This window comes from Alosa sapidissima, chromosome 19 (genome assembly GCF_018492685.1).
Source record: "Alosa sapidissima isolate fAloSap1 chromosome 19, fAloSap1.pri, whole genome shotgun sequence".
In the NCBI taxonomy this organism is placed as follows: Eukaryota; Metazoa; Chordata; class Actinopteri; order Clupeiformes; family Clupeidae; genus Alosa; species Alosa sapidissima.
In genome coordinates, this window is record NC_055975.1 from 26,339,332 (window position 1) to 26,351,579 (window position 12,248).

Consider the following 12,248-nt stretch of genomic DNA (forward strand, 5'->3'; position numbering starts at 1 on the left):
GTGAAATCATTCATTTAATAATAATAAGTATTATTATGATTAAATAATAACTATACTATCATTTTACAAATCTGTGAAGATATCCTGTTTCCTTGTCTATAACATCGTGATTAGGGATAGTGGCAGACAGACGGAACAGGTTGATTTTTAAAAGGATCTCTCTGTACTTCCAAGAATGACCTCTCTCCCTTTTACAGTAGGCCTACAATGGCAAACAGCCCAGGCCTCGCCCTTAGGGGATGTTTGTAATTACGCTAATTAGCACACGGGGGCAGTATACAATACACATGCGTGAGGCCTGAGCAAAATGTGTTTTTAGAAAAAAATCCTCAAGGCTCACAAAACATCCAAAGTAGTCACTTAAATTATGAAGATGCGTTAAGTGTTTTGGACGCCGCAAAAAGGAAATCACTGTCTTTGACGTTGCAAACGTTTTAGGTCTTGAATTTAAAAGATAATAGAGCTTATTTACGCAGATACGCTCATGTGGTTATTAGACGCACAAGATGCTCAGGGCTAACACACAGCGTTATTACCAGGCAAGAATGTATGGGGCTGTCGTGTCTTAGACCTGTTAAGAGCCTTAACTGACTGTACCAGGGGATAGGCTACAACCAAACTATTAATAGCTTATCCTGATCTGCCGCTTGAAGTGTCATGCACAAATTAAATGACTGAGTATGATGCTATACAAAATGCATATCTTCTCTTTGCTGTAAACTTCCAAAAAAACATCTCACTGACAGTACAGTTGAAGGGTGCGTGGTACACACGTCACTGTCCAAAACAATCTCTGTCAGGGCAAACAGTCATATATCTAAAAGGGCGGTTCCTTCGGATATGACAAAGTGTGGACGTCCTGTTACTTACTAGCCTACCTTAGTAAGCTGTCTCTGATTTGAATAATGTTATCTTTTACAGAGAAGCTGGCGTAACATCTACCAAGTACCATGTGCGCAATGACTGTCCTGACGTACATGCCAGGTACAAGAACAAAACAGGCGATGGGGGAGTTGGATCATTCTGTTCTGACGCCTATCTTTAGAAAAAGTCTGTGATTGGATAGGCAATGTTTACGATACCCTTTCTCTATGATATCATTGGTCAGTAACGTTGTAGTATGACAACAAATACACGTGTCTGCAGACCAACGTGAGGTTCTGCAGAGTGTGTGAGAGAACAGAGACAAATTGCTGAAATAGTTTCTAAGCTGAATTCAGTTGCAATTCAGTCATCTAAATTTCGTATTCTCATAGCGCTTTTTTTTTCGCAGTACAGACCAATGATACGCATTTAACAAGGAGTCTCGAAATTCAGCATGGATAGAGAGCGGAATCAGAGAGACGACTGGAATTTCCGTTAACGGCAAAAACATTAGTGCAACCAATTCTGCAGATATGCAGAAACCTCAAGGGGGCCAAGGCATCATTTAAAGGCTCTCTCATTCATTGGTGGAGGCAGTGCAAGCGGACTGATATTTACAGACCGAAGACTAGACTACCAAGGACCATAGGCTACGACGAGTTACCTGAGAAACTTTGAGATTTTGGTCACTCAACAGAACACAATGAGGCCCGAAGACATGATGCAGGAGCTGCCAGATCTTTGGATATTCGGCTACGGCTCCTTGGTATGGAAACCGGACTTCAAGTACAAAAGACGCAAAGTTGGTTATATTCGGGGCTACAAGAGACGTTTTTGGCACGGGGACAACTTTCATAGAGGCAGTGATAAAATGGTGAGTTTACAGAAAGTTTGGTTACTGAAGGTGCAAGCCAACACTGTTCCTGGGCGTGTTTCAGTGTATATTGCATAGAGAATATCAAAAGCATGTCACATTGCAAAAATGGACCAGTGTGATATTAACTGATTTGAGATGCAAACGTTTCATAAGGCCCTTTTCTATTCTCTTTTCAGCCTGGGAGAGTAGTGACATTGGTGGAGGATCATGACGTAAGTAAAAGTTCTCTCCTGCCTGTTGTATTGACGAACTAAAATCCCTTAATTGTGTGGCTATTATTATTGTTAGTCTTGCATGTCAGTAGTCAAGTTCACCAAGGGCCTTGTGTTCAGCACAGAGATTAACCTTCATTTCTCAGTGATGACTGTGCCTCGTAGAAGTGTTTGTGTAGCTGTATAGGGACAGAATGTTTACAGTAAACATTCTGTTTACTGAATGTGTGTCTTAATGAAAGCAGACTCCCACTCCGGGTCTGCTGCAGTATCTGGGTCAAGTGGTAGACAATGGCGAGTCGGCGTCTGCGCCTTAAGTTTGTGAAGTTTTGCCTGGTGCGTGAACTCCAAAGGTTGAGTACAGTAGAAAAAAGCAGAGACGCACTCAAGGGCTTGATTGTAATACAAATTTGTATTGAGAGCCGAGAAATTCTAATTCTAATACAAATTTGTATTAGAATCAAGCCCTTGAGTGCGCCTCTGCTTTTTTCTACTGTACTCAAGTGGTAGACAAACATCACGTTTTTACACCCTTTGAAAACTGAATATTCCACCCTCTCTTCCCTGCAGGCCTGCACGTGGGGTGTGGCCTACGAGGTCACCGGCACACAAGTTCAGGAATCTCTCAAATACCTGAACCTCAGGGAGGTGGTGCTGGGCGGCTACGTGACCAAGATGGTGGAGTTCCGACCGCGGGAGGAGGGCGAAGCTCCTCTGCTGGCCTTGGTCTACATCGCCACCTCCGACAATCCCATCTACCTCGGGCCGGCCAGCCCCGGCGAGATCGCCGCCCAGATTGCCTGCTGCAGGGGTCAGACGGGTCACAACATCGAGTACCTCCTGCGCCTCACAGAGTTCATGAGGCTCTACTGCCCAGAGGTGGAGGACGAGCACCTCTTCTCCATCGAGGCGGCTGCCTTGGCCTTGGTGCTGTGACAGGATTTTGGCGTGTTCAGACACACATACACACGTTTTATGGTGTTTTAAGCCCCCAATTTCGTCTTCCAGGCAGCGCTGCATGGATGGCACTAGGTTTAGGCAAGGGTTAAGGTAAGGGTTATGTGCCTTGAAGTCCACAGTTGCAGGCTTAAAACACCATCGAGCCACACACACACACACGCCATACACTGGTGCAAAAAAAAAGTGACATGGCGACATCAACATAGTGACATCAACATGGACACATTTCTCAGTCAAGAGCTTTGAAATCTCAGTCCAAGTCCACCAAAAACAGGTATACAAGTGTCTGTGTAGATAGTTGTTGCCATGACAAATCAGCGGGGAGGAGTGAGAGGCCTCAGCAAGTTCACAACAGTCCACTACACGGAGCTGAAGGATAATCCAGGAGCTCCATTTCATCGGCCATTTTCTGTATGTCTAGTTATATTCAATACTCTGATCTCATGGACCATAGATGAGAGAGGCCAAAGTCTAGATGCGAGAGTCTAGATGCGAGAGAATGGATCTTGGGGTGACATGCCATATTGTTTTATGAGAATTTAAATCAAAGGCTTTAAAGGGGCTTTATTGGGCTTATGCTTGAGGCAGATGTTATAGGTCTGCTTGTGATTGCAACCTCATGCAACCCCCCCCCCCCCCCCCCCCCCGTTAATGTATACTGCACTGTGTAAGCTCTTTCTGACAGAATGTCTGTTTCTTTGGATCTGCTATGTACCCTGTGCCTTTGTTGTAGAAGGACACAAACAAGTAAATAAATAACATTTGGATTTCATAGGAATAGTTTCATAACCAGCAACACGTCACAAGACATAGAAAAGGGGCAGTCATACAATTGAAAAAAATGCATTTGCAGTTTAAGAGAAAATGTATGCAATGAAGTCTGCCCTGTCTTGTGTCTTGTGAGAGGCGAGCATGACTGTCCAGTCAGCCCAATGCGGCGAGCATAGCATAAAGCTTTCTAGCCACTCCCTGCAAGACACTCCATACAACAGCCTCAATGACCCTCACCCTATGGTGTCATATTACCACTGGAAAATTATCACCTACACACAGTGACAGAGCCAGCGGTGAGACGTAGACAGAAACAGGCTTCTGCAAGTCAAGTCACGAGACCTCATCTGGGAGGACTCCTCCTAGTTTTTCCAGTCTGTAGTTGTCTAAAAACGTGACACACTTGCAAGAATGTTGACGTTGTGAACAGGTGTGCTGCAGCTATCATTTTACTGTCGCTCTTTTGTGCACTCGGCCCAAGGAGATCATGCTGTTCCTTGGACCTTGCCACTTGCCCAATGGGCTCGTCAAAATAAACTCTAGGGTTGCATAACAGAGGCCGGTCTCCATGGCACCTAACGTGACATGTGTCGTGTTACAACAGGGTCTCATCTGTCAGGACCACTCCGCTAGTCCACAATTTAAACATTTAAAATGGCCTATAGAATAGTTTTGAAATATTCATTTAACTATATATCATAATTAATGTAAGTGTCTTAATGTATGTATTTGTTTTATTCTAGAACATTTTTTATTGGGGTTTAGGCTGGTCTACCCTGCCTGTTAAACAGTTTGATTTATGTCCAGGTTCCTGGTATTGCAGGTTTGCTTTAGCAGATTTTTGTGTGTGTGTGTGTGTGTGTGTGTGTGTGTGTGTGTGTGTGTGTGTGTGTGTGTGTGTGTGTGTGTGTGTGTGTGTGTACAAGTGTATGACTGGGCCTCATACTTCCAGAGTCAGCATATCCAGGGGTCCTCGTGAAAGACAGGAGAGGAGAGAGAGGGAGGAGTTATGGTAAAGGGGGAACTGTATATGAATTTAAATCACGTTTGGTGAACATGTGCCGAGCACACACACACACACACACACACACACACACACACACACACAGAGACATACACACACATGGCCCTGGAGTAACGCCAACCCCCTCTTGAGCATGAACATATGTGTTCTCCGCACACACCCCTCTTTAGGCATAGTGCCCCAGATTCTGAGAACAGAGCATGGAACTGGGTAAAAGGTGAAGGGGGTGAGAGGAGAAGGAGGAGAATCAACAACAAAGCCAGGGCAGAAATCAAGAGAAACTATGTGCACTGCTCACACACTCCGAGAGAGAGAGAGAGATACTGTGTGCTCACACACTCCGAGAGAGAGATACTGTGTGCTCACACACTCCGAGAGAGAGAGAGAGAGACTGTGTGCACTGCTCACACACTTCGAGAGAGAGAGAGAAACTGTGTGCTCACATACTTCAAGAGAGAGAGAAACTGAACTCACACTCTGAGAGAGAAAGAGGGAGAGAGAGAGAGAGAAGTATGCACTAAAGAATAGCCTTAAAGACGGCAGAATTGAACATCTTTTGTTGATTTCAAAACTTTTGGCATGAACTGGAGCAGAAAATGAGGAAGGACTGTTGCTCCTCAGCTCTCTACCCAGCATGCATTACAGAGGGACTTCATCCATGTTCTGTCATATCCCCCCAGAATCATCACGCAGGGTAGGAGCTTTTAAATGGGTGATTATAGCATTAAAACCCACATGATACATCACTGACAGGCACCAATTAAGCGCTGTGTAGTGACGCCCTCAGAAGAGAAGTTAAAAGCAGGCTGGGACCCTGGATGCCCATTACAGCCTATTGATCCGCAGGTCACACTAATGTACTGAAGCACTGTGCTACCCCCCATATTGAACTCTGGCTCAGGAGGACACGGGGAGAAAGCACCGGCCCACAAGCACAATAACACGGGAGGGAGACGTAGGTACTGGAGAACGCAATAGCCCACAACCACTATAACAGGGCAAGGCAGAGAGACATGTGGTTACTGGAGAACGCAAAAGCCCACACTCACAATGACACAGGGCAGGGAAGAGAGGGAGAGAGAGAGAGAGAGAGAGTGAGAGAGGAAAAAAAGGAAAGCCCGAAGGCGAAAGAGATAGAAGAGACGGGCGAAGTGAAGGAAAAGAGAGATAGAGGAAACAGAGAAGAGGAAAAGACAGAGAGAAAGCAAGAATGAGAGAGAGATAAGAGACAGAGAGAGAGAGAGATAGTGTGAAGAGAGGGATGGGGAGAGAGGGATGCGGAGAGAGGGATGGGGGAGAGAGGTAGGGGAAGAGAGGGATGGGGGGAGAGGTAGGGGAAGAGAGGGATGGGGGGAGAGGTAGGGGAAGAGAGGGATGGGGGGAGAGGGAGAAAAGGGGGAGGAAAGACAGAAACAGAGGGGAAGAGGGAAAAAAAACTAGTCAGAGAGAGAGAGAGAGAGAAACAAGAATAGACAGATAATAGACACAAGAATAGACATGAGGAAGAGAGGGAGACAAGGAGGAAGGAGGAAATGCAGTACGCCATCTGTGTGACCCTCAAGTGATATTTTTAAATTCTCAAGTTGGGTGTTCTTTTGTGCCAGGTTAGTCAATAGGGCTTTGGGGGAATCTCATTCACAGGCCGAGCTGATGGCAAAATGATTCATGCAAAAATAGGTTGTGTCTGCTGTTGCGTAGCGGCCTGCTGCGTTGAATTACTCTGGGGAAGTGTGTGTGTGTGCGCTGCAGGCCTTTCAGAACGAACACCCTCAGGGTTGTTTTGACGTGCGCAGGGTGCCTTAGCCTCTACACAATAAAAGGATTTATTTGTGTATCTGGAGTGTGTGTATCCGCTGAATGGTTGCTGAGACACAGATCAGGATATTGACTTCATTCAGGGTGACCTGCACACTGCCTTGGACCCTGGCTGAACCCCTAACCTTTGACCCCTGACCCTCGCTGGTCAGCAAAGGGCACTGGGGCAATCCAAAGGGGTGCGGCAGCGAAAGCGATTAGGACACTAATGGACACATGGGCAGGTCTCTGACCTCTCTAGTCAACCCCAAAGTCATGAAGGGCTGGCCACAGAGGATCGGATGACCCAATCAAAGCCTGACCTCACCACTTCTCTCTCAATAAGACCTCACAGCTCATTAAGACCTCATCCCATCAGGACTGTGTGTATGTGTGTGTGTGTGTGAGTGTGTGTGTGTGTGCATAGAGATCCCAGCAGAATGGCAGACTCATTCAGGGCCAATTTGGTGTGAGAGAGAGAAGAGAGAGAGAGTGAGTGTGTGTGTGTGTGAGAGAGAGAGAGAGAGAGAGAGAGAGTGTGTGTGTGTGTGTGTGTGTGTGAGAGTGTGTGTGTGGCCCCAGCAGCCCGGCAGAGTCACTCATTCAGAGGGGATCAGCATATCTCCCGCTCAACAATAAGGGTCTGCAGAGTAAACAAGAAGCCGTAATCTTTTGAGATTAGCCGCTAATCTGGGCTTTATCCACCCATTTTATACACTTCATTGCGGAGTCACCGTTCCCCTCACAAAATCAACTTTCCACAAACTGGACGTTTCGGGATGATGGACGGACGTTGCCACCTTTGTTTCACCAGCAGAGACGACCCTGAGTGCTGCATCAGAGATGTTGACGCTGATGGAGTCCCGTACGGTGTTCAATGCAGTGCCTTCAATTTATTTTTTCACTTGTTAAAAAACATGATGCAAATACATATTCAGCACACTGTGTTCTTGCACAAAAGTAAGGAAAAAGAACCTTTGTTTCAAGGGAACAGTTCTCACGCTTTTGGTTTTTTTTTTCTTAGGAAACTGGGATGGATTTCCTCTAAACTGTGTAGTTTGCAAACTTTCGTGTTTTGTCCTATACATACATGGCTTGCCAAGTCTAGAAATGGTGGTTTGCCACCACCTTAACCAGGGATACACTCGATGAGTGAGGTTCAGTATTGCATAACACATGCCACCCTTGTTTTGTTGTCTCCTGAGTCTTCTGTTTTTTTTTCTTTTTTCCCACTTCATCAAAACATGATGCACACCATGTGTTCCCAGACACTGAATTAAATGTACAAACATAAGAAAAAGAGTTCTTTTGTCCCCACGGAATGCTTCCATTTTTTCCTAGGAAACTGGATTGGTTTTCCCAACTATTCATTTTGTTGCCAAGCCAACGACTTCAGATGTTGTCTGCCTCTACCGGTTCCTTTACTTGATGAGGAAGGTTCCAGATAACCGGGATCAGATCAGGCCTAGTCCTGTTCCCAAGTGGGGGTTCTAGTTGTCAGTTAAAGGAGAATTCTGACGATTCTTCACATAGATCTCTGTTTCCTGAGGTCACCGAGTACTGTCGGTACGAAAAGGGTTCTACCTAGCTAGTACTCGGTGACCTTGAAAAAACACCGCCCTGGCTTTCCTTGCACACACACACACACACACACACAAACATACACACACACACACACACCAGTCAGCAGGGCCCTTATAGAGGGGGAGATGGTGGATATGCTGAAATCGGAGCAAGACACTGTACTTTGCGCCAGATGCCCCACTCTGGTCCACTCTGGCCCACTCTGACTCTGTCAGTCGCACCAAGTCCCTACAGTAAAAATGGAGAAACGCCAGCTGCTGGTCTGCAGTCCTCTAACGCTGTAGGAGAATGGAGAAGGAACGGCATTATGCAATTAGCAATGATTCTTTGCTGGTTAGCCCACAAACATAAGATAGATAGTGAATAGACAAGGCTTCAATAGTAGAGAGCGGGAACAAAAGCCAGCCACAAAAAGTTGTGGTGGTGTGTGTATGTGAGAGCAGTAAGAAAAGCCAGTGTTGTTGTGGTGTGTGTGTGTGTGAGAAGATGAGCAAGGATGAGAGGTGTGTGTGTGTGTGTGTGTGTGTGTGTGTGTGTGAGAAGATGAGCAAGGATGGGAGGTGTGTGTGTGTGTGTGAGAAGATGAGCAAGGATGGGAGGTGTCCTCATGTCCTGTTTCTGTTCAGTCAAACGGCTTCAATATTCATTGGATTACCTGGGGCATATACGTGTGAATGAACATGAAGACCCACACACACACACACACACAGGTGTACATACACCTGCACACAAAAGATGAGACAAACGAACATATTATACATACGGTACATACATTATACTTGCACACAGGTCTGGTCTACACATGAACATGCGTGCACGCGCACACACACACACACACAAACTTTTTCATAAGCACACACCCACACCCACCCACACACACTGTTAATCTAATCCGCCCTGCGCGTGGCTGGGGCCTGACCCTGCACTGACCCAATTAACGGCTCTACAGAGAGCAGCCTGCTGCCTAATTACCCCCCCCCCCATACACACACACACACACACACACACACACCAGGGCACGGGCCGCCACGCTACGCCACCCCACTTTCCCCACACCCAGTTTTTGCCTCCTAATCTCGTTTTCACCCCAGGGTGGATTGGAGGGGTGGGGAGGGTTGGGCACACACACACACACACCCCTTCAACTCACACACAACCCCCCCCCCCCCAAAGAGACACACAACCCCTCACCCCCAACACACACATACACCCCCCCACCCCCCCTCCAAGAGGAGCATGAGATCATCCCCCTGGAGTTGCTGGTGACTCGGGAAGCCATCCGAGTGTGGCCTGAGTGTTTAATCAAAGTGATTAGTAGTGATGTGTTCAATCTCGTTGGCCAGGGGCAGTGGAGGGCAGGGGGCGGCAGGGGCAGTGGAGGGCAGGGGGCGGCAGGGGCAGTGGAGGGCAGGGGGCGGCAGGGGCAGTGGAGGGCAGGGGGCGGCAGGGGCAGTGGAGGGCAGGGAGCGGCAGGGACAGTGGAGGGCAGGGGACGGCAGGGGCAGTGGAGGGCAGGGGACGGCAGGGGCAGTGGAGGGCAGGGAGCGGCAGGGGCAGTGGAGGGCAGTGGACGGCAGGGGCAGTGGAGGGCAGGGGACGGCAGGGGCAGTGGAGGGCAGGGGACGGCAGGGGGCGGCAGGGCCAACCAGATCACTTCAGAGCAGCCGCAGCCCTAAGCTGTTTACTCACAGCTGTGGTCACAACAAAAGGCTTACGTCTTGCATTACTCTTAAGAGCTGGCACAGCACAGGGTGTGTGTGTCTGTGTGTGTGTGTATAGGCCCATGGTGTGTTTCCTTCCCCAAACAAAGTGCCAACATCAGACGGGGTATTCCAGGAGACAACACTCTCAAATCATCTCGAAACTTCCATTTCCGGTTTTACTTGGCGTGTTTATTGGAATGCTAGTGATTATGTTTACTGGAAAAACCCCACATCCTGGTCTATACACTCTTAACGGCAGGATGGCAAGATTGGCTTAATACATAACACTGTACTGCATGTCATGAGATTTGAATCAGTTTCAGATTCAAATCTTGCATTCATTTTTTTTAAAGGTAACTACTGAACATTTGTTTTTCATTTTGACCAGAAGGCCTCACTTACCGCATAATCACACAGACACACACAAACACTGGTTGCTGACCCTACTGCGTTTATTATGCCTAGATATCTCCAATTAACCCTCAATGGCACTCCGCAATCTCTCAGACATAAGAAAATATACACGCATTACTGGCGTGGCTGCTTTCAGAGTGCGTCTATTGTGTTTAGAACAAATCAATTTATATTGCGTTATTCACGCAGCATTTAACTTGCAGTGACCGCATCGCCTCCTTTATGCAACACAGAAACAATGAGCTGACCTCTGCAGAGGCAGCAGCTCCCGGCAGCCCTGTTCTCCCACAAGCACTTAGGGGCAGCTGTGGCCTACTGGTTAGCACTTCGGACTTGTAACTGGAGGATTGCCGGTTCGAACCCCGACCAGTAGGAACGGCTGCCCTCACTGCTCCCCGAGCGCCGCTGTAGCAGACAGCTCACTGCGTCGGGATTAGTGTGTACTTCACCTCACTGTGTGCTGAGTGTGTTTTACTAATTCACGGATTGAGATAAATGCAGAGACCAAATTTCCCTCACTGGATCAAAAGAGTATATGTACTTATACTTTGATATGCCCTTTGAAGAACCATATGCCAAAACATGTAGAACCATCCAAAAATGGTTCTTTAGCAGGTGATGGTTCTTCTTGGAACCATAGAGCCCTTTCAAGAACCAGTTGTTAGGAACTACAATCCCGCCCTCAGCCCTGCTTTTGGGGACAAGCAGTCCAAATGCCCACAGGGAACTGGTCTGAATCCGACCTGCGGCCATTTCCCGATCCCACCCCGTCTCTCGCTCTCTCACTCTCACTTCCTGTCACTCTTCAAGTCTTCCAATAAAGGTGAAATGTCCAAAACACACACATAATAAATGGTCGACAGAATATCACAGGATACAGCATTCTCTACACTTTTGTACAATAATATTGTTATCACATACACATACATGGAAAAAGTACAACCAGTGCTTAATTAGAGTGCCCCCCCCCCACCCTCTTCACTGAGCAAACTGTTGATCATAAAAACAACCAGATGCAATCTACGTGAATATGACACTCCAATGATATATGGCCATTTACTCCTGCGTTCCACTGGTTTGCTTTCAGTTCTCTTTCCACGTGAACAGGTTTGCTGTGGTTTCTTCGGTAACACAAGCTTGTGACATCAGCTGACAGCCTCTCCAGATAAAAGCCTTCAGCTCCTTTCACAGCTTACCGGTAGGATCCTCTTTCATCAGCATGTCTTTTCATGTCTTATCCTCTATTTCATCACACTCCCTATCTTCCTCCCTCTCTCACAATATGACAATTGTTGTTAATCACCTTCCTCAGTAGTGACCTGATCCACCCTGAACAGATCTGGAAATAACAAACAGCAAACAGTGGCTATTAACACACACACACACACACACACACACACACACAAAGAGCCTCGCTACATCACTGTCACACTAGTCATAGCTCACTCACTACCTTATAATAAACCTGTTTTCTTTTTCTCCTTAAAATCCTCCTCTCTCTCTGAAACCATATGGTCCACACAACACTACGTTATCTTGCATTCTGTTGTCATGAGTCATTTGTGAGATCCGCCCCATCGTTGACAATATAAATGAAATATTCAGGACAGATTTCATGTCCCTTAATGTGATCACAGGGCAGCTCTGTCGTCTTGGAAGGGAAGGACATGTCTGTCAGGAGCCCAGGCCTCCCTCAAGATGGCTGCAGACTCTGGAGAACACCAGGCCCAGATCAGGGCTAGAACAGAGCTAGAACCAGGACCAGAACCTCACCAGACCAGGGCCTCATCTGTTTCGAGCAGCTGCTCTCTCGGCCTCCTTGAACTCAAGTGGCGGTGATGTAAGTTGACGGGCCTCTGCTGTGGATGATTATGGGTTAAAGAGCCTTTAATCTCCAGCGTGTAATTGAGTTCAGAGCAGCCCCGATGCCTTTCATCCCGACCTTCAGCCATTTCTGCATCTCTGCAGATACCCATCTGCTCCCTGCAGCCAGCATGTGGCCAGTTGCTCAACCAGAGGTGCGTTCAAATCTGCTGAACAAAGGT

At 47.2% G+C, this 12,248-nt stretch overlaps 1 protein-coding gene across 1 annotated transcript; it reads left to right on the forward strand.

Moving 5' to 3' along the window:
* The first annotated feature begins 1,019 nt into the window (after positions 1-1,019).
* On the forward strand, positions 1,020-3,685 carry LOC121693759 (glutathione-specific gamma-glutamylcyclotransferase 1-like). Its single transcript, XM_042073407.1, has 3 exons — positions 1,020-1,738; positions 1,918-1,953; positions 2,524-3,685. Exons 1-3 carry the CDS (start codon positions 1,568-1,570, stop codon positions 2,887-2,889), a joined length of 573 nt encoding a protein of 190 aa, XP_041929341.1. The 5' UTR covers positions 1,020-1,567; the 3' UTR covers positions 2,890-3,685.
* Positions 3,686-12,248: the final 8,563 nt, after the last annotated feature.

What these genes read in the sequence shown, in the direction of transcription:
- LOC121693759 (XM_042073407.1), top strand. Translation starts at nt 1,568, where the DNA reads ATGAGGCCCGAAGACATGATGCAGGAGCTGCCAGATCTTTGGATATTC. An exon ending in ATAGAGGCAGTGATAAAATG is followed by an intron (nt 1,739 to 1,917) that starts GTGAGTTTACAG and finishes TTCTCTTTTCAG; the next exon opens with CCTGGGAGAGTAGTGACATT. An exon ending in CATTGGTGGAGGATCATGAC is followed by an intron (nt 1,954 to 2,523) that starts GTAAGTAAAAGT and finishes TCTTCCCTGCAG; the next exon opens with GCCTGCACGTGGGGTGTGGC.